The sequence below is a fragment of the Bolinopsis microptera genome, chromosome 2, assembly GCF_026151205.1.
Source record: "Bolinopsis microptera isolate Bmic1 chromosome 2, MBARI_Bmic_1.0, whole genome shotgun sequence".
Taxonomy (NCBI): domain Eukaryota; kingdom Metazoa; phylum Ctenophora; class Tentaculata; order Lobata; family Bolinopsidae; genus Bolinopsis; species Bolinopsis microptera.
The window spans coordinates 17,871,755-17,899,742 of record NC_087073.1 but is presented as its reverse complement, the minus strand read 5'-3'; the positions used below and the strand labels follow the sequence as shown (position 1 = coordinate 17,899,742).

The window sequence follows — 27,988 nt, the reverse complement described above, 5'->3', positions numbered from 1 at the left end:
CTGAAAATAGCACCTCCTATACTCTGGTTAGAATTATATTTAGATTAAAGATTCAATATTTAACTGACTTCTAATTTATTGTCGAGAACCATGACCATTGCACTAGAATTTAAAACTTTAGAAGATTGAATAAAGTGTACCATCCCGAAGAATTAACACTATTATTGATTTCTCATACCAAAGTGCGATAACGCGCGATTTGTGATTACACATTAGTAATACATATCGTTGTATCGTGTATTGTGTAATAGTATCGTTAGAGTTGAATCGTTGCAAATTCCGTAGTTACCGCCTAAACAGTATCAAAAGATTGATCTAGAAGCTTTGACAGAGTTTTAGCTCTTTATGTCTGCCACATTGACTTTCTGATGAATAAAGGAAAAAATCGTAAGCCTTTTACAATATCTAGCGCCAGCCGGCCGCGCGTTATTGACATTGTGTAGACCCTTTGAAATTTTTTAAAGCTTTTAAAAACGGCCATTTCTTAGGATCGATGTCCTTAAAGTTAGTTGTTCAGATCATTCAGAGGTTATCGTTTAAAGTTTAGTTCAGTCTAAAAAAGAAATCTGAAAGAAGGTAAATATCTTAAACCTCAGCTGCTTTTCCTAATATGCGAGATGAGTCTGTCCGACCAAATTTTATTTGGTTAGCCGTCAGGGCAGAAACTCAGAATCTCAACGAATCTTTATTTAGTTGCTTATCTTAAAATCTGTTTCAGGTAGGTGATAAGGTGACGTTTGCAGAGCGGCGTCTATTAAATATCATACCTTTATGTTTGAAGCTGAGACCGGCGATATTCCCAAGTAATACGGCAGATGAAGACACAAGTTTTAGTAAGGGAGGGCTCCTGCAGAGATCAATTCACGGACGCTAATGTTGCCTTGAATTATAGTATGATAACCGACAGAGTAAGTTTGTATTATATGATTAGTGTTTGTGAAGTTAAGTTGTAAATCAAGTCGGAGGTTTTGTGATGTATAAGTATAATGTCTTGATAAATGATTCAAATTTCTGATTGTCTCTAAATAGACTTAGTGAAGACAGATTCTAATAGAAATAAATAGTTGAATAACGTATCGACATAACTACGTCATACTCATATCCTCAATAAATGTAATGGATTTGTAGTGTTGTAATTAGTTTAAGCTAAGTTAAAGTATAAGTGTGCAGATGATAATATAATAGCAATATAATATTGTGCCCAGACCCTCCCAGATCTGCCTTCAGCTCCATGTCGTAGTCAGGGATTATAAGGAACTCTATCTACGTATCCCTTTTCATTCCTGACCCTGATTGTTGTACGTAGCTGTGACTTGTAATCTTCTCGATTCTCCCAGTTCAATTTCATTTGAACAGCTTCAGGTAGCATTTAAACAACAATTGTTACATGTTTAAATCTGGAAATATTCTTCGATCGTACACTTCTCTACACTGTTTTACACCATACATAAAATTAATGGAAATAATTATCGGACTTTATTATTCACGGACCTTAATACCACAGACATTATTTTCACGGACATAATTATTCACGCTGAGGTCTTCAGTGTGAAAGTAATTTCCGTGATAATTATGACCAATAAGGTAGATAACATGCTTGTCCTTGCATTTTAGAGTTCCGTCTAGCACCAGTTCTATGTTGTTGACCATGATCTTTTGAGTCCTTGTCAAAGAGGACGGGGCAAATTTTGCAGCTAGGTCCATTACACCTCTGTAATTGTCCTACATCAAGGGTTTCCAGTTGTCGATTCTTTTCTAGTGTATTACCGATTGAAGGGTGTTTCCTAGTGGCAAATACTATCCGTACATCCCCACATAACATTAACCTAGTAGCTTAATGACCAGATTAAGTTCTTAACCAACTTTGTAAGACTAATGTTATCAAGAGTGTTGTACGGAAAATACGAGGCTCTGTTGTGTCTTATCCTCAGTGTCTCTGGTTGGATTTCCTGGGTTCTCAATAGACCTCTGTATTGCTTTCGGCTCGATTTCTTCTAGTTTGTCACCGTTGTTGTTGTGTCCGCATCTGGCAAGATCCTCCTTTAGTTCGCCCAGGTCCTCTACACATGGTGGGGTTGGAAACTACATATGTATCTGATCTCAAGTAGTTCCTAGCATCTGTTTCCTTTCTAAATAGCTTGTACCAGATCTGATTTTCTGAGTCCAAGCTCAAGGTAAGGTCTAAAAAGTTAACCTTGATTCTATATGGTTCTGCCAGTTTGATTTAGCCAGTTTGTTCAACAATTCGACAAACATTGTAAATTGTCCCGCTGTCCCCATCCACACTCCAAATATGTCGTCGATGAATCTCTCCCAAAAGTTTATCAGGGTCGCACTCTTTATCTTTTTGCTAACCTTTTTGAAGAGCAACCAATGCATAGTAACGTCTGACACTTGTCTGGAGATACAGTTTCCAGTAGTAGGCATGAGGCAGGGAAAATTAGTGTGTGACTGATTTAAGCAGTTGGTCACCAGAGTTCAGTTCGAGTACTAATTTTAAGGAAATTAGTGACGTTTTATTGCTAATAAAATTGATTTGAATTCACGTATTTTTGTTGACGTTAACAAGGCTCATACTTCCCCCTCCTGTCAGCAACCGTCAGCATTTCCAAATACCATTTTCCCTCGGCTGCTGACGTCATACATGAACGCTCGCTTATGTTAGCTATACATTTTGTAACAGCAACATTTACATTGTATTATGTATTATATTGTATTATGTAATTACATTAAATGACGGGTGGGCGACAATTTACCCCCCGACAATTAACCCCCGACAATATAATTTAATACAATTAACCCTGACCCTGACCCTGACCCTGACCCCGACCCTGACCCTGACCCTGACCCTGACCCTGACCCTGACCCTGACCCTGACCCTGACCCAGGACCCTAACCCTAACCCTAACCCTGACCACTGACCACTGACTCTGACCTTGACCCTGACCCTAACCCGATCAATTGACCCAGTGTAGTTACATGGGGGTCAATTGTCGGGGGGTCAATTCACAATTGTCGCGGTACCTAAATGACATGTACTTTTTCAGGATCAAGTCAAAGTCAGGCCTGCAGCGACGAGCCCCTTTCTTTCGGATTGTGAAGTGTAATGTTAATGTTTAATGTAGCTGTTTAACGTCGAAAATTGTTAGTTTGTAATTGTTTTTGAGAAGCAAAATAATTAATCTGAGAAGTGTTTCCAGTTTTATAAAGCTCAGGCATGGGCACCGTATTGTTTATTTAGTTATATTTTATACAATATCTTTGACCTTTGTCGCATTAAGTTGTAGTACTACTACTAGTAGCGGGGTAGTACTAGTAAATACCGAATACTGTGTTTCGTTTATTCTTTAAATATATAAATATTGCATTGTGTATCTTTGTCGCATAGTACATAGTATAAGTTGATAAGTAGCGAGGTAGTAGGGTGGATGGTTTTTTAATCGTATTTATGGAATTGTTACCGTTGTAAAACTTACATTATGACAGTTCAGATGGCGAAAGTTTTATCGAAAATGGACCTGTCATTGTTCTGGAAATAACAATAATAAACAATAATATCTATGACCAATTTAACCATATTAAGAAATGTGGTCGGTGATCCAGTATTGAGCATATGTGCAACTGTGTGAGTTCAGTATTCTAATTGCCCCCTTCAAGCAGCTAAGGTGCGTCTTACTAGCAGTCATGTGACCGAGATCACGTGATAACACCTTTAACTAACTTATTGCCCTGAGGATCAATTGGTACAATGTGTATTGAGGTAAATTGGTCGGGGTATGTTTTATTATATAATATCAGTATTTACACTGAAACATTCAATAGCTTTCCTTAGCTGTTGGAACAGTGAAAGACCAAAATATTAGATGTTAACCCTGAGCAAATTGTAGCTTGTAGTTGTACATTTAATATAATCAATAATACTACATACTACCTTGTCGGACTTTATTTAAACGGACTTTAGTTCATAGTTGGATGCTATAAGCCCAAGTTTACAGTTTACACTGCACAGAATACTCTATAGTAACACGGTACACTGCACAGAATACTCTATAGTAACACGGTACACTGCACAGAATACTCTATAGTAGCACGGTACACTGCACAGAATACTCTATAGAAACACGGTACACTGCACAGAATACTCTATTGTAACACGGTACACTGCACAGAATACTCTATAGTAACACGGTACACTGCACAGAATACTCTATAGTAACACGGTACACTGCACAGAATACTCTATAGTAACACGGTACATTGCACAGAATACTCTATAGTAACACGGTACACTGCACAGAATATTCTATAGTAACACGGTACACTGCACAGAATACTCTACAGTAACACGGTACATTGCACAGAATACTCTATAGTAACACGGTACACTGCACAGAATACTCTATAGTAACACGGTACACTGCACAGAATACTCTATAGTAACACGGTACACTGCACAGAATACTCTATAGTAACACGGTACACTGCACAGAATACTCTACAGTAACACGGTACACTGCACAGAATACTCTATAGTAACACGGTACACTGCACAGAATACTCTATAGTAACACGGTACACTGCACAGAATACTCTATAGTAACACGGTACACTGCACAGAATACTCTATAGTAACACGGTACACTGCACAGAATACTCTATAGAAACACGGTACACTGCACAGAATACTCTATAGTAACACGGTACACTGCACAGAATACTCTATAGTAACACGGTACACTGCACAGAATACTCTATAGTAACACGGTACATTGCACAGAATACTCTATAGTAACACGGTACACTGCACAGAATACTCTATAGTAACACGGTACACTGCACAGAATACTCTATAGTAACACGGTACACTGCACAGAATACTCTACAGTAACACGGTACATTGCCCAGAATACTCTATAGTAACACGGTACACTGCACAGAATACTCTATAGTAACACGGTACACTGCACAGAATACTCTATAGTAACACGGTACACTGCACAGAATACTCTATAGTAACACGGTACATTGCACAGAATACTCTATAGTCTATAGTAACACGGTACACTGCACAGAATACTCTATAGTAACACGGTACACTGCACAGAATACTCTATAGTAACACGGTACATTGCACAGAATACTCTATAGTAACACGGTACACTGCACAGAATACTCTAAAGTAACACGGTACACTGCACAGAATACTCTATAGTAACACGGTACACTGCACAGAATACTCTATAGTAACACGGTACACTGCACAGAATACTCTATAGTAACACGGTACACTGCACAGAATACTCTATAGTAACACGGTACACTGCACAGAATACTCTATAGTAACACGGTACACTGCACAGAATACTCTATAGTAACACGGTACATTGCACAGAATACTCTATAGTAACACGGTACATTGCACAGAATACTCTATAGTAACACGGTACACTGCACAGAATACTCTATAGTAACACGGTACACTGCACAGAATACTCTATAGTAACACGGTACACTGCACAGAATACTCTATAGTAACACGGTACACTGCACAGAATACTCTATAGTAACACGGTACACTGCACAAAATACTCTATAGTAACACGGTACACTGCACAGAATACTCTATAGTAACACGGTACACTGCACAGAATACTCTACAGTAACACGGTACACTGCACAGAATACTCTATAGTAACACGGTACATTGCACAGAATACTCTATAGTAACACGGTACATTGCACAGAATACTCTATAGTAACACGGTACACTGCACAAAATACTCTATAGTAACACGGTACATTGCACAGAATACTCTATAGTAACACGGTACACTGCACAGAATACTCTATAGTAACACGGTACACTGCACAGAATACTCTGTAGTAACACGGTATGACGGTACACTGCACAGAATACTCTACAGTAACACGGTACATTGCACAGAATACTCTATAGAAACACGGTACACTGCACAGAATACTCTACAGTAACACGGTACACTGCACAGAATACTCTATAGTAACACGGTACACTGCACAGAATACTCTATAGTAACACGGTACATTGCACAGAATATTCTATAGTAACACGGTACACTGCACAGAATACTCTATTGTAACACGGTACACTGCACAGAATACTCTACAGTAACACGGTACACTGCACAGAATACTCTATAGTAACACGGTACACTGCACAGAATATTGTATAGTAACACGGTACACTGCACAGAATATTCTACAATAACACGGTACACTGCACAGAATACTCTATAGTAACACGGTACACTGCACAGAATACTCTATAGTAACACGGTACACTGCACAGAATACTCTATAGTAACACGGTACACTGCACAGAATACTCTATAGTAACACGGTACACTGCACAGAATATTCTATGATAACACGGTACACTGCACAGAATACTCTATAGTAACACGGTACACTGCACAGAATACTCTACAATAACACGGTACACTGCACAGAATACTCTATAGTAACACGGTACACTGCACAGAATACTCTATGATAACACGGTACACTGCACAGAATACTCTATAGTAACACGGTACACTGCACAGAATACTCTACAGTAACACGGTACACTGCACAGAATACTCTATAGTAACACGGTACACTGCACAGAATACTCTATAGTCTATAGTAACACGGTACACTGCACAGAATACTCTATAGTAACACGGTACACTGCACAGAATACTCTACAATAACACGGTACACTGCACAGAACACTGTTCGGATATATTGTACACAATATAGTCAAACTGTACGGAGATTGTACCTAATATAGTCACACTGTTCGGAGATTGTAAAACGTCTGCCCGAGAATTAGGTTTAAAATACTCTAAGGTGAACCTTTCTCCGAGATCTGGTTTTAAAACGGTACGAGATAAATTTCTGCGGTAAATTGTAAACTTGGGCTTCTAGCATCCAACTATGAACTAAAGTCCGTTTAAATAAAGTCCGACAAGGTAGTATGTAGTATTATTGATTATATTAAATGTACAACTACAAGCTACAATTTGCTCAGGGTTAACATCTAATATTTTGGTCTTTCACTGTTCCAACAGCTAAGGAAAGCTATTGAATGTTTCAGTGTAAATACTGATATTATATAATAAAACATACCCCGACCAATTTACCTCAATACACATTGTACCAATTGATCCTCAGGGCAATAAGTTAGTTAAAGGTGTTATCACGTGATCTCGGTCACATGACTGCTAGTAAGACGCACCTTAGCTGCTTGAAGGGGGCAATTAGAATACTGAACTCACACAGTTGCACATATGCTCAATACTGGATCACCGACCACATTTCTTAATATGGTTAAATTGGTCATAGATATTATTGTTTATTATTGTTATTTCCAGAACAATGACAGGTCCATTTTCGATAAAACTTTCGCCATCTGAACTGTCATAATGTAAGTTTTACAACGGTAACAATTCCATAAATACGATTAAAAAACCATCCACCCTAGCGAGGTAGTTACTGGGCCGCGCTCAGCCTGTCATTCCGCCAAATCTTTAATGTTTATGAACATAATAGCCTGGGGTCCCCAGGTTACGAGGTAGTTAATACTGTTTCGTGATGTATTTTGATCGTACAATCTTAATTATTCGTATTATTATACCGCAATTCCTGTATTTTATCGTCTAAAAGTGAACAATACCAAATTAAAATAAACAAGAGGCATTTATAGCCTTCGATAAGTATAAATAATCGCACACTATGTACGTGCACCCGGGGTTAAATACGACGCAATTGTCAGCACTGCGCGCGCGCACACGTACCATCTTATGTGTGCTGATCTGTATGTGCCTATCCTACTTGTGAAACAAGCGCGTCACGCAGTACGCGTAGGCACATGGCTATGTGAAATGTAAAACATAAATTTGAAATGCATGTGATAATATTAATTTTTTAAATTGTCAACAAGAAAGTTTTAATGCTTACATGTTACACACATTATAAGTTTACAACCTACCAGGACGCGCGCCGAGTTGCTCTAACCAGAGCCCTCTCGCTTGCAGTAGCGCGCGACCGCCTTGTGAAACAAGCGCGTCACGCAGTACGCGTATACACATGGCTATGTGAACGCGCCGAGTTGGACTCGTCGACGGTCCAATATATGGAACAGATATTTTACGAGTATCACCCGTTAATTACACACACTGCAAAAAGAAATAAAAAACACTTTACAAATGTAATGGTGGCAGTTGAGTATAGTCTGGGCAGCGCCGTTCATCAAATGCATCAACAAGCGCGCCCACAGTGGTGCGAAAGCACATGGTTAGGTGAATACACAATTAACGGGTGATACTCGTAAAATATCTGTTCGTCGACGAGTCCAACTCGGCGCGCGTCCTGGTTAGGTAGGTTGTAAAGTGTAAACCTACAAATACACAATTACAATCTGTGCAATATCGTAACATTACTTGACTTTCGCCGCTACAATGTCAAATGTATGAACTGAGAAAGACTGATCACATAGTTAATTTAAAAGGTAATTACGCAATTCAAAGCAATTAAATGACGCGGACGTCCCATAATACTTATTGAATAAATGATAATGAACCAGTATCTATATTTTGTATCACGTTCGATCGTGACCCCCTTTGTCGGTTCACTTATATAAAATACTGTAAGTATCGTGGCTACAATACATGAGCCACGCACTCGTGCGCGACAGGTCTACAACGTATTACAAGCTATATTGATTTAAACCGCAATATCGCTTGTTTGCACTCAGTTAAATTGTATGTTGTTATATATAGGAACTTAACTGTGAACAAGTTTCAATCAGTATGTACATATAAAATAAATTAAATAAAGAAATGCAATTGGCAGAGTACAATCGTAAATCTGGAGCAATAAATATCATGCCTTGGGCTAATTATATTTCGAGAAGAAAGCGGCGCGCGCTACTTCGAAGAAATTTAGACGAGAATCATCCGTCAACAGTTGTTAGCAATATTTTAATTTTTATTCAGTCAGTTGTATAGAATTTTTTCTTTTTGATATTCACGTTAAATACAGTTTGGAGGACTTCGCCGCTTCGACGCGCCGCGCAAACTACGCGCGAATCATTCTTGATTCGCATCGAAGGGACAAGATCGTTGCGATGCTTCGCAGAGCAACGATCTGGAAGGGTTGACATCGTCAATCAAAATACAGTTTGTATTATGATAACAGTTTAAACATTTTCTAATAGGCTTTTTATTTTTGTTCATAAAAAGGATTGCGTAGATCACTGCTCAGTTACAAAAATTTAGTTGGTTGGTTCTAAAGTTTTATCTGAGAGCTCAAATACCCGTTAGGTTAGTTATATTTAGAGAAAACATTTTCCCCCTAGTTGAGGAATAAAGCGAACAGTCTGCTACGACAGGTGTTTAATTTTTATCAAAAAATTGTCTTTTCTTAGTATATTATATGGTTCAATCAGCTTTTTGGAAAAATACGACGATCTGGTGGTTACACTAGATTGACATGTTTTCATGATACCGGTTCTTTGTCAACTTGATAGTATTCTTGATAACATCACATTCTCATTAGTACCTTTTCTATGTGCTTAAGACCGACGGGTCAAATTTCAGCTAACGTGCGAAAACTAGTGTGAGACTAGTAACTCGATTCCATTTGGAGACATGTCCTGAAGTCCCACAATGTGCTATTGCCCAGTGTGCTACTGTATGACTTTGTGCTGGAGCCCATCCTCAGATTATATTATCTGAAAGGTTCATCTCCTCTGGGGGCTGATTTTAGTCTTAACATCACCCTTCTTGGCTTCATTGTTTTCCACCATTGTCATGATTGTTTTGTTTTGTTTTCTTGTCAAAATCTTTCATAAGAGAACATGAGTTTTCTAGAGGCTCAGTACGCATTGCTTTTGATCCCTTATTTACACATTATCCACCTATCTGTGAAAATCATCCATTTAGTTTAAAAGGTCATCGTGAGCAAAAAAGGGAGGAAGCCATTCCTTAAGTAGTCTATTGACCTTTTTTAAAAGTTATTTGATTTACAAAATGTTGTTAACCTTTTCCTGGAACTTTAGTGAAGTCAACCTGTCCAAATCTTAATATAACAACGGTTCCTTTCCCTTGTCTTGCATCTAAAAATTATCGAAAATGCACAGCTTCAACGATCGTGTAATATCACTGTCCTAGAAATTTCATTTAAGTCATTTTCATTGTTCTCTGCTTGACTTTTCTAGGAAAATACCTCTAAAGTCTGGCCTTTCTAGGAAACTATCTGAGTCCAACCATGCTGGGAAATTAATGTTTTTGCCAATTGATGGGCTACAGCATTAGACAGAGAATGATCATCAACTTTGTTAATTGATGATAAGTGCTCACCATTGGACTGAAGTAATATTATTATATATGGACTGAGCTGACATAATATTTGGATTGTGTAAGTGGTGTTTCCAATGTGAAGTATTGTTTTTTAGTTGCTAGTGAAACCCAGCCTTTCCACAGTATGGTGGAATATTGGAGATATTATTAAATCAAAGTTCTAAACAAGGGATAGTTAAAAAACAACGCCCGAGTCTAATCTTTCCCTAAAACAAAAACTAAAAATTAAAAACTTCATTGCAATTTCCGTCAATATCTCTTGTCATAACTCAAATTACGGAGATAATGCAGGTCAAAGATATTATTCAAATAAAGATTTCTTTTACATAAATCATGCACAATCAGCGAGAAAAGATTGCTTTGGGGTCTTCCTCTTCTCCCTGGTAAGTCCAGTGTATTGATGGCAAAAATGAGGGAAGAAAACGCTGGTCCGTCAATAGGACCCCGCAAAACATGTCCTAACATTCTCCATCGACTACGGGCCACTTTTTCTGACAATGGTTCAGCATTGCAGCGTTTATACAAGTTTTTGTTGGAGATGACTCCTGGGTACTTTATATTCAAAATAGTGCGAAGATGTCTGCGGTGAACAACATCTAGTTTTTCAAGGAATATTTTGGGGACGGCCCAACAGGATCGGATGAGTTGTACATAAGAACCGATACGACTAAAGCATTATACAGTATTAGACGGAGATTGGAGATATTCTCGCTTTTAAACACTTGCTAAAAGTTATTGCTGAGGTTTTCTGAAATGTTTTGCTGAACCAAATTTAACTGAAAACAGCAAAAACCCCAACCCAATTGAATTGTGTTTGCTTGGATCTGCTTATATTTGGAAACAATTGACAGATTAAATAAGTTTGCTTTCTGTTCATATTCATTCTGTTAGAACTGTTATAATCACACTCTTATGCTTTGAATATGTGAATTGCAAAGTCATGCATAAACTTGTTGTCTGTAGTAACTAAAATATTTTCTAGAATGAGGATTAGGAAATTGCTGTTCCTGATTGTTCTGCAAGGAATCTGTATAAGAGCAAGATCTAGCAGAAGTGAAAACACCCATAATGTGCCAAAGTTTGGAAGACAATTTCTCAGTAGATACTCCCTACCAGGTAGATTCTTTACTTCTTTATAAGCTCTAGAACTAGACTTGTCTATCAATTAAAGTTTCTTTGATAGTTACTTAAAGTTTTCTTTTAAGTTTTCTGTTAGATTATATAAGTCATTGTATAAGTAAATTTAATTGTTTAAATTTTGTCTATTCCTCAGAATTAGGTGAAAGTGTGTGTACTGTTACGGAAGAAGTGGTTTCTTTGCAACAGAACTGCGTTGACTGTTTGAAAAATGTCAGCAGTGTTCTACTTACTGAAGAGGGCAGCAGAATGTACATAGGAGCTAAATCTTTGTTGCTTTCTGTGGACATGGACAAATGTGAAACAACTAGCACTGTAAGTTACAAATTATCTACATTGTGAGTCAGGCACGCTTATTATATATTTTATTATTTCATCAATCATGTAACTTCTATTCTTCCGTCAACCATATGGGACCTCAGTCCCTTACGGTGCAATTCCCAGAATTACATCATACTAGAACTCATTTTAATGTTCCTAACTCTTACAGTTGGAGTATGCATCATGATATATTACATCATGCCACAAATATAGTACACACTGGTCACACTCAACCAACTTGAATGATCGGTTTGGTTGTAAAGTTGGAGCTGATAAACAGTCTGAAATCTGTTTTGGTGAATAGGATAAGAAGCTGATAATTAGTTGTTTTTAGTACCTGGTCCCTCTTCTTATTTCCATGATGTAACCCATTTAATGTGATATCATCGGTTGTTTCTGGGAATAGGGATCGAAGGTGTTATAAAAAGAGCCATTAATGATCGATACTATACTAGTTGAGAATTCTCCTGTAAAATGTGTAGACCTACTTATTGACTTGCAAGTTTCAATTGATCAACCGATGGGCGATGATATCATATTATAATATGTTGGAAGAAATTCCTTATCTGACAAGTTGTCTTTAGGTCACCCATTCACTAAACAAGAAACTGATTAGCATTACTTCAATGCTTATCAAGGACTTGATTGGTCATAAACGGTCTAATCTGTCGTATCTTGCTTACGAGTAATGAGTTTTAACAGTTTTTAATGAGCCAGTTAAGAAGATGTTATTTAACGACACGCTTATTTCGTAAGCAAGAATGTTTGCAACAGAAAACATGCAAGATTTTTAGATCTTCTGTACAGTACACTGTTTACTTTAGATCGTCTAGCATCAAAACTCACAATGGTAACTCGCACGACTATTACTTTATGTTACAGTATTCGCATACCATGCAGGAAAAGACAGGAGCCACTACTTGAACAGTACATGTTGTGTAAGTTCACAGAGCAGCCCCCTGGATTACCACTCAGCTGTCTCATGAATATAAACACATCGCCGCCCCACACATGTTACAGCCCCACAGGGTACCTCGCTACTCTCCACCATTATTATAGGCAAGGCTAATTAGCCTGCAACTATTTCTGCAGAGAGTCCTCCACATTCCGAACATTGTACATCTAGATTCTAGACATCTACATAGAATGTATTGGAAACATGTGGGCTACTGATAAGTGGAGAGAGGCAGTGCACAGTAAGCATGTGCAGTAAATGTTACAGTATGTTAGGGGACCAATGCAGTGAAATGTTACAGCTTATTAAGACAAATAATACGTTATGTTAGGACCAGTTTAATAGGGGGGAGCTTGTTAGTGTACCTCTCAGAAAGCAGTTAGGCACTGACTTTAGTCCCTCTAATAAACCCAGACATTGACCATGTTAAACTGCAGAGAGATATTTACCAACCCTTGTTAAACCAATACCAGGTACCATCGGTAATATCACGAACAGTTACATGCATGTTTATATAACCCAGCGTGTAGAGTGTCAAGGTAACGCATACCACTGTCATCATACGTGTACCTTAATTATTTAACCATTCTTACACACAGTTCACTACTGTCATGTGCCCCTGTACTATTTAGTGTACCTCTTCACAATAGAGTATTGTATATATATACACAAATATGTACAGTACAATGACTCATGATGAAAAGTTGAGGCCCTTTACACGCTGTTCGGGACGGTTGCAACTCTCGTAAAACTCTCATAAAACGCATTGTCATTGGTTACACACACACACACACACACACTATTCAACACACTGGTTTATATACTGGCGGGTCAGCGGCTGTGGTTAACTAAGAGACAAGTTTTTGGCGCTCCATGTTGGCCTCCAGAACGGTGATTGGTGCTCCAAGTGTGTGTGTGTGTAAAGAGGGTTGTTGAGCGGGAATAAGAACAATGTCCCTCCTCATCACACATCCAGATGGTTCTTTGATAATGGTCTGCGGCCCTTTTCTCTCTGCAGATGTTGGACAGTGGCCAGGGGGCGGCGGTTTGTTTGTACATTTGTACACGTGTACATGTGAGAGTGTGTGAGTGTTAGTTACTATTCCAGGTTCCCATGTGATTGTATTGTAGGGTCCTGTGAGGTTGTACTCATTGTTACTGTGCAGTATTCACTGTTTGATTACTTGTTAACTACTAAGTTATAGACTTATACCCCACATGCAATAAGCAAAATCTACAGATCTAAATCTAATCACGATGAGACAATCACTATCTCATCTCTAATAACACTCAAACTACACACGGTCACACCTCTAATTAAAGTAAAGAACACCCCTCATAACACTCTATTTCACCTCATTACTGATAAAACAGCCCACTACAAATGTACACCAAGATTAGCTCTGTTTCTGCTGGCTCTGTGTAGGTTAAGATAAGGAGTACAAGTGTTAAGTTTCCAATGTTCATACTACTCTGCAACACAATAAAAACGTGATGAATGGGTTATATGGGCTAGGTATTACATCACACTACCGTCAAAAGTTCCTACTTTTTACTAACTCAATTGGCGAGATAAGGTTAGAGTATCACAGGAACGCCCTGTTAATGACAGATTAGTAAAATCTAAGGTTAAGATACTCCTTCAGACTTACATGCACGGAGTTTAACAATTAACGGGCTTGATAAGTCAGAACTACAGAGAGCTCTAACTTTTGAGAAACTCTTTGATTTATCTAATCATCAAATTTGAGCTTCATTTGGTCAGACTTGAAGGAAAGATTTAATTGTTGGAGTATGCTAACTCCTAATCCTTATCTTGGGTTTCAGTTCTCCAGCAAACGACACTTCTGGGTTTCATCTAAATCGAGTCATTAGGGATCGACTGATATTACCATTACTTGGGGACGAGGAAAATCATATTAGAAACTGGACGAATGAATAAATCACTTAAATTCACATTAATTAAAGTGTTCATTTGCTGAGTCAGGAGAGCTGGAGAATAATGCGATGAGTAGGGGGGTATAATGTGATTCTGTCTCTTAATACATGAAATACAATGAGCGGTCGGGTGCCAGCATTTAGTGTTTCCATGGTTACCACCTCAGCTAGAATAGATTGACGAGCTCTGCCCTCACTTGTCTCTCGTGAAGAAACAGCAAGTTAACATGGAGCTTGTTAGATAGTTGGAACGAAGTTGTTAAATTGTGTAGTCAGGCTGTTTATTGCAAAGTTCTGGCGAGGCTGTTAAAATGAAGGCTGTGCTATTTAGGGAGCACTAATGGTCTCGTTAAACTGTTGTAATATATTCCCGACTATTACTTCCTCTCTCTTTCAAGAGAGAAATCTCTCTCTCTCTCTCTCTCTCTCTCTCTCTCTCTCTCTCTCTCTCTCTCTCTCTCTCTCTCTCTCTCTCTCTCTCTCTCTCTCTCTCTCTCTCTCTCTCTCTCTCTCTCTCTCTCTTTCTGGAGACAACACCAATAATACCATGGTCCATAGTTCGTGTTTGGTTAAACTCACAAAATATAGCATGTCTGTCATGCAGTATGTGCTTTACTAAGTGAGAGGATATTATAACTACCTCTCATAACTAACAGATACAAACTTGAGCTACACCGAACATCTAACATTTTGAGTTATCAACTCTGTCAATAACTTATATAATCTAGCTGAGTTACAATGCCATCTAGCTAACTTCAGTATGCACCAATGGTAGGGTGGCTACCATATCTATTAGCAGCCTGTCGAACATAAAGAAGACTGTTTCCCCGTTTTCCGTAGAATTTCTATAAAGAAGAAGTCACAATTTTGCTGTCCGTCGAGTATGGAAATTTAGATAAACCGGTTTTTGTACAATTATTATCTTACCTTCCCGTCTCTCTGGTTTAGACTACCACGCCAACCCTCTATATCATAACCTCCTACACGTTGGCTATTGCTATATAATCACTAGCTGTCAATAATAATGACAACTTATATAAACCTGTTATAAGCTGTAAAAATCCCAATGTTAGAAGCGCTATTTGTTGAGAAAGGTCTCTCTCAAGACAGACTCTAAACAGTAATATCCACTAAACCTAGCACTTTGTCGAAAAAAAAACAGACAGAGCAGTAATACACCTCCCCAGGACCTATTTACTTAATATTACGTAATAAAATAATATTAATAACACCAACTTTTACTAAACCACCGCCTCCCCAGTTACCGTGGATGGGTGAAGCTAGCAGCATGAACTGTGAAACACAGTGGGAGTGTGGAAACTTCATCACCAGGATCCTGGATCTGGAGGGGACTAATCTGGTGGCGTGTGGTACCAACTATGGTAACCCAGAGGCTATTGTCATGAAACCTGGTAAGTGAGGGACTGTCCACTGTAACAGCCAGGGTAACAGCCAGGGTAACACTGTTACGCTGTAACAGCCAGGGTCTGAGAGGGACGGTAGGTTTAGTGTTTGTAACAGCATGTTACACCTCACTGCATGGACCTCTGATATTCTAGACAGGAGATTTATTATTATTTATACCCAGTGTTCCCTGTTCCTTTATTGGTAAATCAGAGCTCTGTACCCTCAATTATCAGCTATCTGCTACTATTTTGTTGTTTATTTACTCTCAAATGATTCCGTGTAGACCTCTGTAGGACCAGTATTTAGTATAACCTTCTAACCAAGTCACCACACTCCCCCAGCCCCCTGTTCAACACCCTCTCTCTCCTTCAGGTTTAGTAATGTTAGAGAAGATAACAGATCTACCCCGGATCTGCTCCCAGTCCCCCTATTGGAGCAGCACCTACCTCCAGAGTGACAGGAGTATATTTGTGGGAGTTAACGAGGACTCAGAAACATCTGCTATCACTAGATTCGATGTTAGCCAGTTCCTCCAGCTTAGTGCTGATAGAGCAGGTAACAGTCTTAACTACTAAACCAGTCATTAAACCAATCACTAAACCAGTGGTTATTGGTCAATCTATTTTGGTAAATGCACCATAAACGCATCTTCACTGCATATATGGTTAAATCAGCAATATTCAGTAGTGTAAATCATTTATTAAAGCATTTAACTATGTATCGCATAAGAACCTTAAATCTTATAAAAACCTTAAAGTCCTATTTAGTTGGGGTATGTAAAGCTACAACATATTATTTCATCTAGTTCTGGGGGACAGTCACACCCAGTTCAGCAGACTATTTTACTGTGCAAAAACAATTAATCTAACTAATTAACACCTTAATTAACGAGCTGCTAACTTTTCTTCAACTCAATAATTCTTAGAGACATGCAACAGTAATTTCTTAAATTTAAACACGATTTAAGATGTTTGCTGAAACCAGTTTAGATAAATATAAGATAATATCAGACGTATAGTACACGTTTGACTTGTCGCAATAAAGATGTTTGTAGCGACACTAGAATAATTAATCCTATTAATCGTAGTTAATAGGAACTCCTTATTTGGGGTTAAAATCAAGAATTGTTAAATTACAGTATCTGTCTTCCCTCAGTAACGACAAGTGAACTCTGGCTGAACAAAGCTAAGTTCGTCTCCTCGTTTGAACATGGTGACTTTGTCTACTTTGTAATGAGAGAACACAGTGATGATAAGTTCCGGGCTACGATTGGTCGAGTCTGTAAATCTGATCCGGGATACTCGGATGATCAGGTTAGTTTGAAGGTTACTTCTGTGGTTACTGTCGTTGGTAACTCAAGCGGTTTAGATTCAGTTAAAGGAGTATTCTTCTTGATATATTCTGAGAATTGTTAACTTACTCATCATAAGTTCCTCATAATTTCTTGAGGTAAGATAATTTTTCCCAAGAAACTGGTTTTATCCGGTTGTAGGAGCGGCCTTTTGTTTTGCACGTGTTGCCAGCTAACTAGCTAAGCAAAGTGTTGCTTACATCACTAACTTTAGTTCTAATTTATACTTGACTGCATCCGTTTTCATTCAACCCTGCAGTTTACCAACATCTACGAAACATAAGTAAACCGCTTGGCATAAAGAACTATAGTCATACACGCGAAACTTTTCACAAAAATTTACAGGACTTCTTAGTTTCTATTAATATGAACATTACGTTGTCCACTATTCCAGCCCCGGCCCTCTCTATAGAAACAATACCGCCCATTGTTTTTCTGAAGAACTTACCTTCTTTAGTATAGCAGTGTGGTTTTACATTGTTTGCAATGTAAAACCGCTGAGTGTTTGTTATTTTAGTCTTCTATAATGTGGAAGCACGGTGCGATGTGCGCTGCACTTTGAGAAAGTAGGAACAGCGTGTGAATAAGACAACATGGACAGCTTTATGTGAATCTCGTAAATGGTAAATTTAGATCGTTTCGAGGCGAACGGATATAATGGAAGCCGTGAGAAAATAAGAAAAGGGTGTGCCGAGTAACTTTATAATATTAGATCAAATTAGAAGCATTAGATATCATCTGGTCGTTGTGGTTGATGGTATCTTTTCTTGTGCTCTAAAAGACAAAAGAATTACAGCTGATATCAAGGAAACTTCTTCATTTTGGTTCTAACTGAGCCAGATCAATAAGTTACTGTAATATCCCTGTTGTAACATGTGATTGCTCTTCAAGCTAGATCATGTGAAATGTGGCTACTTTTGCACGCGACTGGCTAATTACTAAGCAATTTAAGAGCATTTAAATAACGATTAAGAATGAATTATTGCGTTTTGTCATCCTTGTGCAGACACAATTGGTCAACATATCTGTAAGTGTGTCACGAAATTGGAGTAAGCTTATTACTTATTAGTTATTATCTTGGGGCATTTCCCAACTCAAAAGGTTTTGAATCTGTTTTCCTGAAATGAAAAAGAAAACTTTTTCAAACTTTTTCAAACTTTAAAAACTTCAATAACGTATTATATTCCACAGAGTGAAATAGAGCGACTGTTCCTATCCTTCACCAAGACCCACATAACCTGTAAGATGAGCGTATCTCCACGACAAACCCTGGACTTCTCCGTCATCATCACTGCAACCTTCAACCCTACTACACAACAACTTTACGCAACCTTTACTCAGTATCTTGATGTAGACATTGGAGGGTAAGTTTTAAAGATAGTAATCTTACTCTTCCTGGTTATTTAATGTTATCTCGTTGAGGTCATGGTCTATTTTCACTGTCAAGTTTCTTTAGGTAGATTAAAGTTTTCAGATAAAGTAGATTAAATGTTGTGTGATTTAACCATGATCTGTTTCACACTTTATGACTGATTTAACATTTCAGGTATGCGGTATGTGGGTTTAGTCTGGAGAGTATAGACGCTAGCTTTGACGGGGATTACCTGACCTTTAACGAGGCCGGACTTGAAGTCAGCGAACCTCTTGGTGATAAAATTAACGTGAGTTTTAGTTATTTCAACCTTCTAAAGATCAATTGTTATCTCAAACCATTGTATTGAGCTGAAGAACTGGAATAGGCTCTTCCAACCGAAAGAAGAAAGTAAAAAACCAAATCAAATTTACACTCCAATTTGTCTACCTCCGTAATTCATGAGCGAATAGTAAATGTAATATCATTTTACACAAATTATGCTACTAACAACCTTTATAACAAATAATACTGCATACACCAGTACGTCATCCGTACGTCATATTATATGTAGGTGGCATCCCTCTGCGCATCAAATAATGTCCCCTAGTAAATAATGTCGCATAAAATGGGAGCTTTATCAAAATGTCAACTGGTCAGTAATAACTCTGCTAAAACTCTTTGTTTATTTAACAGATGGTAGAGTAGGAAGAGTTACATTACGGGTCACATACAATAGAAATATCGTAATGTCTGACTTGCGCCTTACCCATAATGTTTCCCTTAAAACTCAAGAAGTTTTCAAGATCTATGTTCAATATTTTGCTCCGGTAAAGGCGATGGTATCATTGAGTTAATTACCTGGTGACTGGTCCGTGCTGTGTAAGTTAGTGTAATCAGATAATCATGTTTCAAGATAATTAAGTCAACTCGAGTACACTTACTTTGCACAGAGAGTTACAAGGATAATTTACACTTCTTGTTCCTGCTGAGCTAATAAAAACTGCCAGGGACCAAACTGCTGGCACTCGTCCAGATATATTCAGACACATAACTTATCCAGTTCATTAAGATTGGACCCCTGCCAGGAACTTCAATCGTACGTGTGATTTTATGTACCTCACACCTCGTGACACAGAATCCACGTGACACAGTTAATCTGGCTAAATAGGTTAAATTTTATAGAGCTCACAATTTTAAAAGAGTTCGTTTTCCCAGACTGCTGTCCATGTGACTGTTCTTATCTCGGGACTAAAGTTTAAAAACTGGTGGTTTCCCTAAAATTATTCGGTTTTTGATGTCAAGTTTCTCAAAATTTGACCGGCTACCCTCTCTGTAATTCCAGTGCTAAGTTTAAATTCCCACGTCACTATGCCTGCATTTTTATTCGGGATATTTCATTGGTGTGATAAGAGTTCACCTTCATATCAAGGTCAACTTATGATAAACTTGAGATTTCTTGGAAAAAATAACAAAAACAGTATTTTTTTTCTCCAGAAGAAATGAAAATCTGCATAATATGACTTTCAATGGATAATACGTTTTACTTAAAATAGGACCTAGGAAGCCCACTAAAAAAGTGTTTGGTTCAAGTCTAGATACCCCAGTCTTTCAGTTTCTGGTATGCATTATATCAGAATTGCTTGTTGATAGGAGAGTCTAACAATCGGTTTGAAATTGTTTCTGGCTTATATTTGAACCGTGGTACCTTTTTGAACTATCAACATGTCTGGAATATTGGTTCTCAAACTCTTTAGACGAAATTATCCTTTTAGGTAACTTTCAACGGACCATCTACAGTGTTAAAGTTACCGTAATAACAGAGGGATGCAACAGTGTAACACGCTCATTGATATTTACATTTGGTTGCCCTATTATTATAGTAATGATAATACAGGTTGTATTGATAGAATCAGTTTGTTTTTAGCAATAGAGGGTCATGTTGTGACTTGTGTACGATAGAGGGCAATGTTTGTACAGCAGTGATTTAGTTTTATGTTTGACCAGGTCCTCCCCCCATTCATACACCTAATCAACTAGATTAGTCCTTGTTTTTGTGATATATACTGTATCACTGCTTCCAATTAATCTATACGTTATACAGAGGAGGGGGACGCTGTTGTCTTGATTACCTGGCAATGATCCTACTTTTCGTCTCGTGACTATATTTTTTTTGGTCTCAGTTTTATCCACGAATACAGCTTGAGTTACTCCAATCTCCTAATTCCTAAACTGAATAGGTACAAGTGGGTCGCAAGATACGTATAATGGGAAACACATAGGAGATAGGAAATGACCGAATAAGCCCGTTGAGAAAAGGAAATCAATTTAAAATCTAATACCAAGATACTTAGATTGGGTTACAAAAGTCTCGAGTCTTCTCTTTGGCCTCATATCAGTTAGTAAGTGTAGAGTGTTCTAAAAGACAAAGTTCTCACAACATGATCTCTGAACCGGGCCTGAAAGAAAGCACCTCATACCTGGTTCAGTGAGCTTGGTCCAGTACACACTGAGCCAGCCTAATACTGGACCAGTCAGGTAGCAGCAGGAGAGAGTATTATTAAGAGCACCGCCTCCCGCTGTAAGCCGCATCTATCCAGTACTCTTGACGCCAGATAATGTGATAGAAATTGGGAGTCACTTTAGAATGAGATCAACGTTTCATCATTGTAGGGGGTATATTACAGAATATAAGTGTTGGTGAGTAATAATACACTTAGAAAGACATTAATATTCATCAGCAGGTCACTATTGTAAGAGAGATATGCCTCTAATGAGGAGAGCCTTGAGGTTGGATGTTATCATGTTATTCGGAATATTAGTAGTCGTATTACTGACCGTGCGGTGAATAATATGCTCAAAACCAATGTTCTGTTTGACATGCAGTATTTTCTTAATTTTCCAGATATCCTGCCTCTCTTCTTCTCTAAATTGAACTCCGTTCAGCGTACAACACCTGTAGTATAAATGTGTAATACGTGTATGTCCAGGGTGTTTATCAAGTTAACCCCTGTTCTGCGCATAGTTCTCAACAATCAAGAACATAATTGTTGAATTAGGATGTTGCCTTTTCTCCCTTTGCTGGGGTATAAAAGTCATGTCAAAGTAACATATGGGAGTGTGTGACGCGCGTTTCGAGTGTGGCTACATGTCACTTGTAACTATGTTTCCTAGTCACATGTTCAGAAACTACAAATCTAATGTTTCCTTAACTCCCTGACGAGTTGTATACACCCTTCACGTGGTGTATTCTACTTGCACGTGCGACAGGACACGCACGTGCGGCTTTAACTGAGCGTAAAACTTGATTATTACTCCAAACCCCTGTAGATCTGTGTGAACAATATTGGAGTTTATATTACTTCAATATTGCTAACACTGTTATGATGAAGATTGTAGGAAATGAGGTGTAGTGCCCATGTGAACAAGTTATGAAGTTGGCTGAGAAGTGGACAATATAATTAAAACAACAGATACTCTCTTCCTAGCAGGCCAGCTGTAGGGCCGGCCCTTGTTTCCTACTTAATTGTATAATGAGACTCAGGTTTAACTGTTACCCGGACTTAGACCAACTTGTATTATAGTATACGACCCAGTGGCGACAACTCAACCATAAAACCCAATCCAGGTTTTCTTTTCCATAGAATATTAAAGATCAATAAATGTATGGGTTATGAGCGTGTGTCATTATCTCATTTTAATTAAGATATTTTAGATCTCATAGTATGCCAGTAAGTTAGAGTTCCGAGACAGTAACTTGTAACTCGTAATCTCAACATTAGCGTATAAATATTTCGCAACAATAGCTGATAGCAGTTCAATTCATTAGTTTTGCAAACTTTGCAACTAACTAATTATAGTGCTTTGTTCTATTGATCTCACTACAATTGATGTGATCATTTTTGTTAATTCAAAGACAATTGCTCCGTGCTCAGCCTACATCATCTAGTATCTACATCATCTACCTCATCTACCTCAAATAGTTCACCTCCAATACCACCAACACTATCTGCGTTCACTTCATCACTCAAGAGTCAAACTCAAAAGTTGATTAAGTTGAAAACTTAGAAATGCTAGGAAGCTGTAAACAGTGTCCTTTGTTCCGGCCGTGTTCCACACAGGTGGTAGTATGAAATGAGCAGGAGAAGCAGGAGAGATAGGAGTGTCCAGAAAGGTGATTAGAACTGGGGAGCCGGAGACAGTGGCTGGGTGTTACTGACTCACAGCAACTGTTACTGAAACTAAGCACCTGCTACTGATACTGACATAATGATAATAACTGACCATCCCTTTATTGTTACAATACTTATGATGGAGTGAGCTGTGTGCAACAAACCCTGAAAACAGTGCAGTTACCATAGACACGAGTAGTTGCCATAGAAATGGTTGCTATGGTGACACAGTGTGACACGGTTTGACTCCCATGGTAACCCTTACACGGAACAATATGTCACACTTTCTCTGCTAATTCTCCCTAACATTTACACGACATTTCACGACAACTTTCTACCAGTTCTCTTGTTATAATTAACACTAAGTAACGCCGGCTCCGCTCTGTGCCCCACTGCTCACCACGTGATTTGTAGCACGTGACCCATTAAGTGATTATCTGGTTCTACACCCACTTTCTCCTCTAATTAGCTACACTTCATAATCCAGGGGAGGTCTCTTATATCTGCTGAGATACTTGATTAAAAACACGGTGAGAGAGTGAGGGCTGGAACCACACCTAGTTTAGTGTGTAATTAGAGAGTTAAGCTCGGAACCATTGAACCAAGGCGGGACGGGATAATATCTAGATCTGTATCTCTGGGAACGGTTAGATACATTAATGTGATTAGGAAGTGGTAGGGAGTGTGTGTTTTGGTAACAGCATGTGAAATATAGTGGGACCCTGGGAAGGGGTGAAATGTGCCTGGAAATTGTTTTCACACAATAATGTTTGGTAATTAGTCATTATTATTGTGGGGGTTACTTGTATCTTGGAGGTAGCTGTGTAGTGTGTAGTACTGGGTCTAACAGACTTATTTGGTATTTAAGCAGACCTGCTGTGTAGATTTCAAATGAAGATAGCATAAACATTAGCTTATGGAGTTGAACCAAGCTTTTTATATCTAGTTTTGTAGTTCAACAATTCTACTTTCATTATTCTTCCTAAGTAAATGTAAAAACCTGATGAAGCGATTGACATAAAATAAGATTTACCTTTACCTAGGAAAATCAGTCCAAATGTTCGAGCATTTTCTAGGAATTTTCCTTGGCAGGATTCGTTGTCATTTTGTGTGTCATTACTAATTAGCATTTTTTCTACATTCCTATCATTAATTTCTTGAAACTAAGGTGATCAAGAACATAAGTTTATTAGAAATTGTCTTTAAAAAGCTAAAATATATTTATGGCATATCAACATTCAACATGGTCCTTTATGCATCATACTAATTCTAAGATAAAAATAGGGTCACCTTTTAAACAAATCAGTTGGCTCTTCAATCTTAATTATAGATACTGCTAACCGGTAGATTTATCACAAAATACAATAGAATATTATAAATTTGATTCGCCCCCCACATTGCGTAACCACAAAAGCTGCATAGCTCTTATGATAGGTCGCTTTTACAATAACTCCCTAAATGCTAACTCATTGCTCGAACCTATTAAGGCGTAATATCGCTGAGCTATACATCTCATGCTTACCTTGTATAGTTGACCACTATTTTCTGACTTCCTTAGGTCGGGTAGTGTCCAGTAAATCTAATAACCCAGGCTTATTGAAAGGGGAGAATGACATGGCCGCTTCATTAGGGTAATGTAAGTAGACAGGTCTGATTTCAAGTGAGGGTCAGATCAGAGAGTTGTACTGGTTTAGGTTTCAGCCGGACAATACATTGAGCCTGGTCTTTTGAACCATCACCAGCCCTGATCCTTACTCTCAGACAGCTAGTCAGGGTTGTTGACGGTATTTTATTAGATTTCGCTCCTGTTAACGTGCCCTCACGTCTAATTCGAGCGTTTCCCACCTTTTTAGACAGATTGTTCTGTGTCTGAGCCCGTCTGTATTATGTCTGAAAATCACCCCTGACTGAGCTGTCTCTGAATAAAAGTGCTGGGTGCGGGCCACAGAAATGCATTATCAATTTCTCTTATCTTTTTTATTAAGTCTAGATTACAAGCCAGCCTGGCCAAAGTGTTAAACACACAGCTGGTTTACTTATACGGTTCACCTCGGTGTACTAGTGGTATAACGTCTGAAGTCTGTCTGTGTACCTGTTCAACACACATGGACTTAAGGGCCCTAATCAGTCACCCTGAATGCCCTGGTCCCTGACACTGTGAACTGAGACTCACCACTCACCTCTGACTCACCACTGACTCACCATGAGGTAGCCTCGCTGCCCCACTGTCTGTCACAAGTCTGCAAACTAGGGCAGCCACTTTGACAAGCTTGCAACAACTCTCCTACAAACTCCCTCAATTCGCTGAAACACTGATTTAATAATTGGGAATAATTTAGACTGTTGAAATTCATTGGTTTCGTTTAGCTATCCCGCCTTGTGAGACATTTCAACAATTACAGAAACTCAGGTTTGAACCCAATGAGATTAACGGAAGCACCTGAGTAGGGTGGCAGCTTGATTAACACTGGCAACATGTTAATTAATGACGCGAGATTTCTCATTATCAGTAGGACTAAATCCGGGTGAAACTGCTGGGATTTTATTTAGCTGGCTAAGGACATGAGGCTCCAAGCTGACTGATTTTGTAATGTTAGCCAATCCACCCAATTCGATAAGGATATTATTTTTGGATTTTATTCTTCTGAACAAATTTCCCACATGATCTGGAAGTGATAATTTGGGGATAGTTTAAAACGCTGTTGTGTAACATTGTAACACTGTTGTGATTTAGGTTACTAAATGTTACACTGTCTAACATTCAGTGTCTCAGCTCTAAGTACCAGGACAATATAAAGAGAATCCTTATTTCTTATCCCTGTCTCAGTTTACAAATCCTGGGTTAAGACTTATCACACAGAGCCTATTAGGATTTCCAAGTACCAATTCTTTATTGGGCGCCGTATGTCTTATCTGTTCATTATCGTAATCATGATTATTAAACATTGATCGGCATATTCCAGTACAATCCAGAACCTTATCATTGTAATAGGGTTCCGGTAATATTATAATTTGTTCCCCAAAAAATGAACATGATAATATGAAGGTAGTACAGTGACCTTATGTCTGAGCGGCAACGTCTGAAATGAGGGGCAATTAATGAGGCTTTATTGGATAATTGTACAGCATTATCATATTCATCCTCCTCCTCTCATATTACAATCGTGGAACTAATAAAAGATTTCTTTACCTAGTGTAGTGGATGTACAGCTTACAAAGCACTCTTTGGATCACAGGTCTGTACTACCACTGAATTATGTGTTCCGGTCACCGACTAGAGAATCTACTGCACTTCAAACACTAACTCTAAGTGCGATAGAACGTGAATCTGTGTTCAATATCCACTTACAGTTACATCAACGGCTGGAATTATCGACATGATCGACCATATACGTGATTATGAAATATTAAGCAGCATCTCCTTGAAGCCTCCCTCAGTGTAGCCTCCTTCAGTCCCTCGGTGTAGCCTGAGGGACTGAGGGAGTGCAGCCTCCCCAGTGTAGCCTACCGCTCGATACAACATTACACTCCAACACCTATATCATCTCATTTACCGAGCCCTAATCTGGGGAACAAGAGGTGAAGTCACTCTCAATAAACACATCACTAATGAATTGTAGCTCCTTCATCTCCTCCTCCCCCCACACGCACAGGATTCTGTTTTTAGCATCTTACACTGGGTACGAGTAGGTAATCCTCTCATTTTCCAATCAGTCAGCAGCCACCTTGCAGGCCCTGTGAGCACGCATGATCTGATCAGGAACTACTCCACTGACGACATATATCGCTCACAATCCTACAGACTTGTGAATGGTAATGTGGGTTTAGTTAGTTAATCACGTTTGTGCGATTATTAACTATGATAATATGACGTACCAGATAGCCCCACATAACCCCTCATCTGCCCCCGGGACTACCTTTAGTGACGTCACACGTTTATACCCGGTGACATCACTAGTGTAATGTAAGGTGTGTGTGTTAGAATTGACTGGAAGGTAGACAGAGATTACGTGCTGTGGTGTTGAGATCCAGGTACCCACTGACTGGGGGGCACAGACTTATTAGTCCCTGGCGGCTCCACCCTACACCACAACTCACTCCACACTACCATTTTCTAACTCACAGACTTCACAACTAATCATTACTCTAATCATTACATCAGTATTTTGTAATTATTCTGAAGTGCGTGCCCCTCTGATAACCAGGCACCTCTACCTACCCACCACTGAATTGGGGTGTCCAGCCCCCACCCCATCAGTAATCACCACATTACATACTCACCAATATACAGCCCTGCTCCTCTAACCCATCACATTATTTTCTCATTACCAATCCTCCAGGCCCCCCGATTACAAGGATAATCATTCCAATACCATGTGTCCGGTGTGAAGTTTAGTAAAGTTTAGAGATAATATCACCTACTGCAGACTCAACACTCAACAGATCCGGTTAATTTCAGTTAATTTAATTTACTGAAGCGTGAACCGTGACAGTCTCTTCTGTCTCCTATCGGAAATTAAAAGAAAACCAGGAAATTGTTTGGTCTGTGCGGCTGTATGACCATGAAACGTTTTTGAAAGGATTTGGTCGGACTGTGAAGTGTGAACAGAACTTATCTGAGAGGCAGTGAATTACTATCATGCTAAACAGCCATGCCATTTAGGTAATGTTTTTGGGTACTTTGCCATAATCTTTCTAGCCTTAAAACCCATTAGCTAATAGTTCCATGGGCTTTTTATAAAAACGAGCATTAGAAGGGCTATAAAAGGGTTGATAGTTGCTCCGGAAAATTAATGGTGAATTTCAGGAATCATTTTCGGTGGCCTTGTACATAATAAGATATAAAGGATATCGCCAAATCAGGCTTTGATACTAATGCTACTGAGGGTGATTGCCACTGATTGTTGTGGTTACCATTTGATTGAGTTATCACTTCTCCAACGCAATCTTGGTAATTGTTGGGTGTCTCTT

General features: G+C 38.7%; 1 protein-coding gene and 1 long non-coding RNA gene across 3 annotated transcripts in view; both read left to right on the top strand.

Moving 5' to 3' along the window:
- Positions 1-305: 305 nt before the first annotated feature.
- Positions 306-3,315, top strand: LOC134811305 (uncharacterized). The gene is made up of 3 exons (XR_010159786.1): positions 306-387; positions 719-908; positions 3,048-3,315. It is a non-coding gene; the product is annotated as an uncharacterized LOC134811305 (long non-coding RNA).
- Positions 3,316-11,359: 8,044 nt separating this feature from the next.
- The window catches only part of LOC134826410 (semaphorin-5B-like), a 28,821-nt gene continuing 12,192 nt past the window's right edge, over positions 11,360-27,988 (top strand). Inside the window, exons 1-7 of one of the 2 annotated variants that reach the window (XM_063838770.1) lie at positions 11,360-11,501; positions 11,659-11,837; positions 15,998-16,148; positions 16,516-16,698; positions 17,299-17,456; positions 18,686-18,858; positions 19,041-19,155. In XM_063838770.1, coding sequence (XP_063694840.1) covers positions 11,369-11,501; positions 11,659-11,837; positions 15,998-16,148; positions 16,516-16,698; positions 17,299-17,456; positions 18,686-18,858; positions 19,041-19,155 — 1,092 coding nt within the window. In that variant the 5' untranslated portion in view covers positions 11,360-11,368. The remainder of the gene's footprint in view (positions 11,502-11,658; positions 11,838-15,997; positions 16,149-16,515; positions 16,699-17,298; positions 17,457-18,685; positions 18,859-19,040; positions 19,156-27,988) is intronic. The other variant, XM_063838771.1, reaches the window with a different exon arrangement.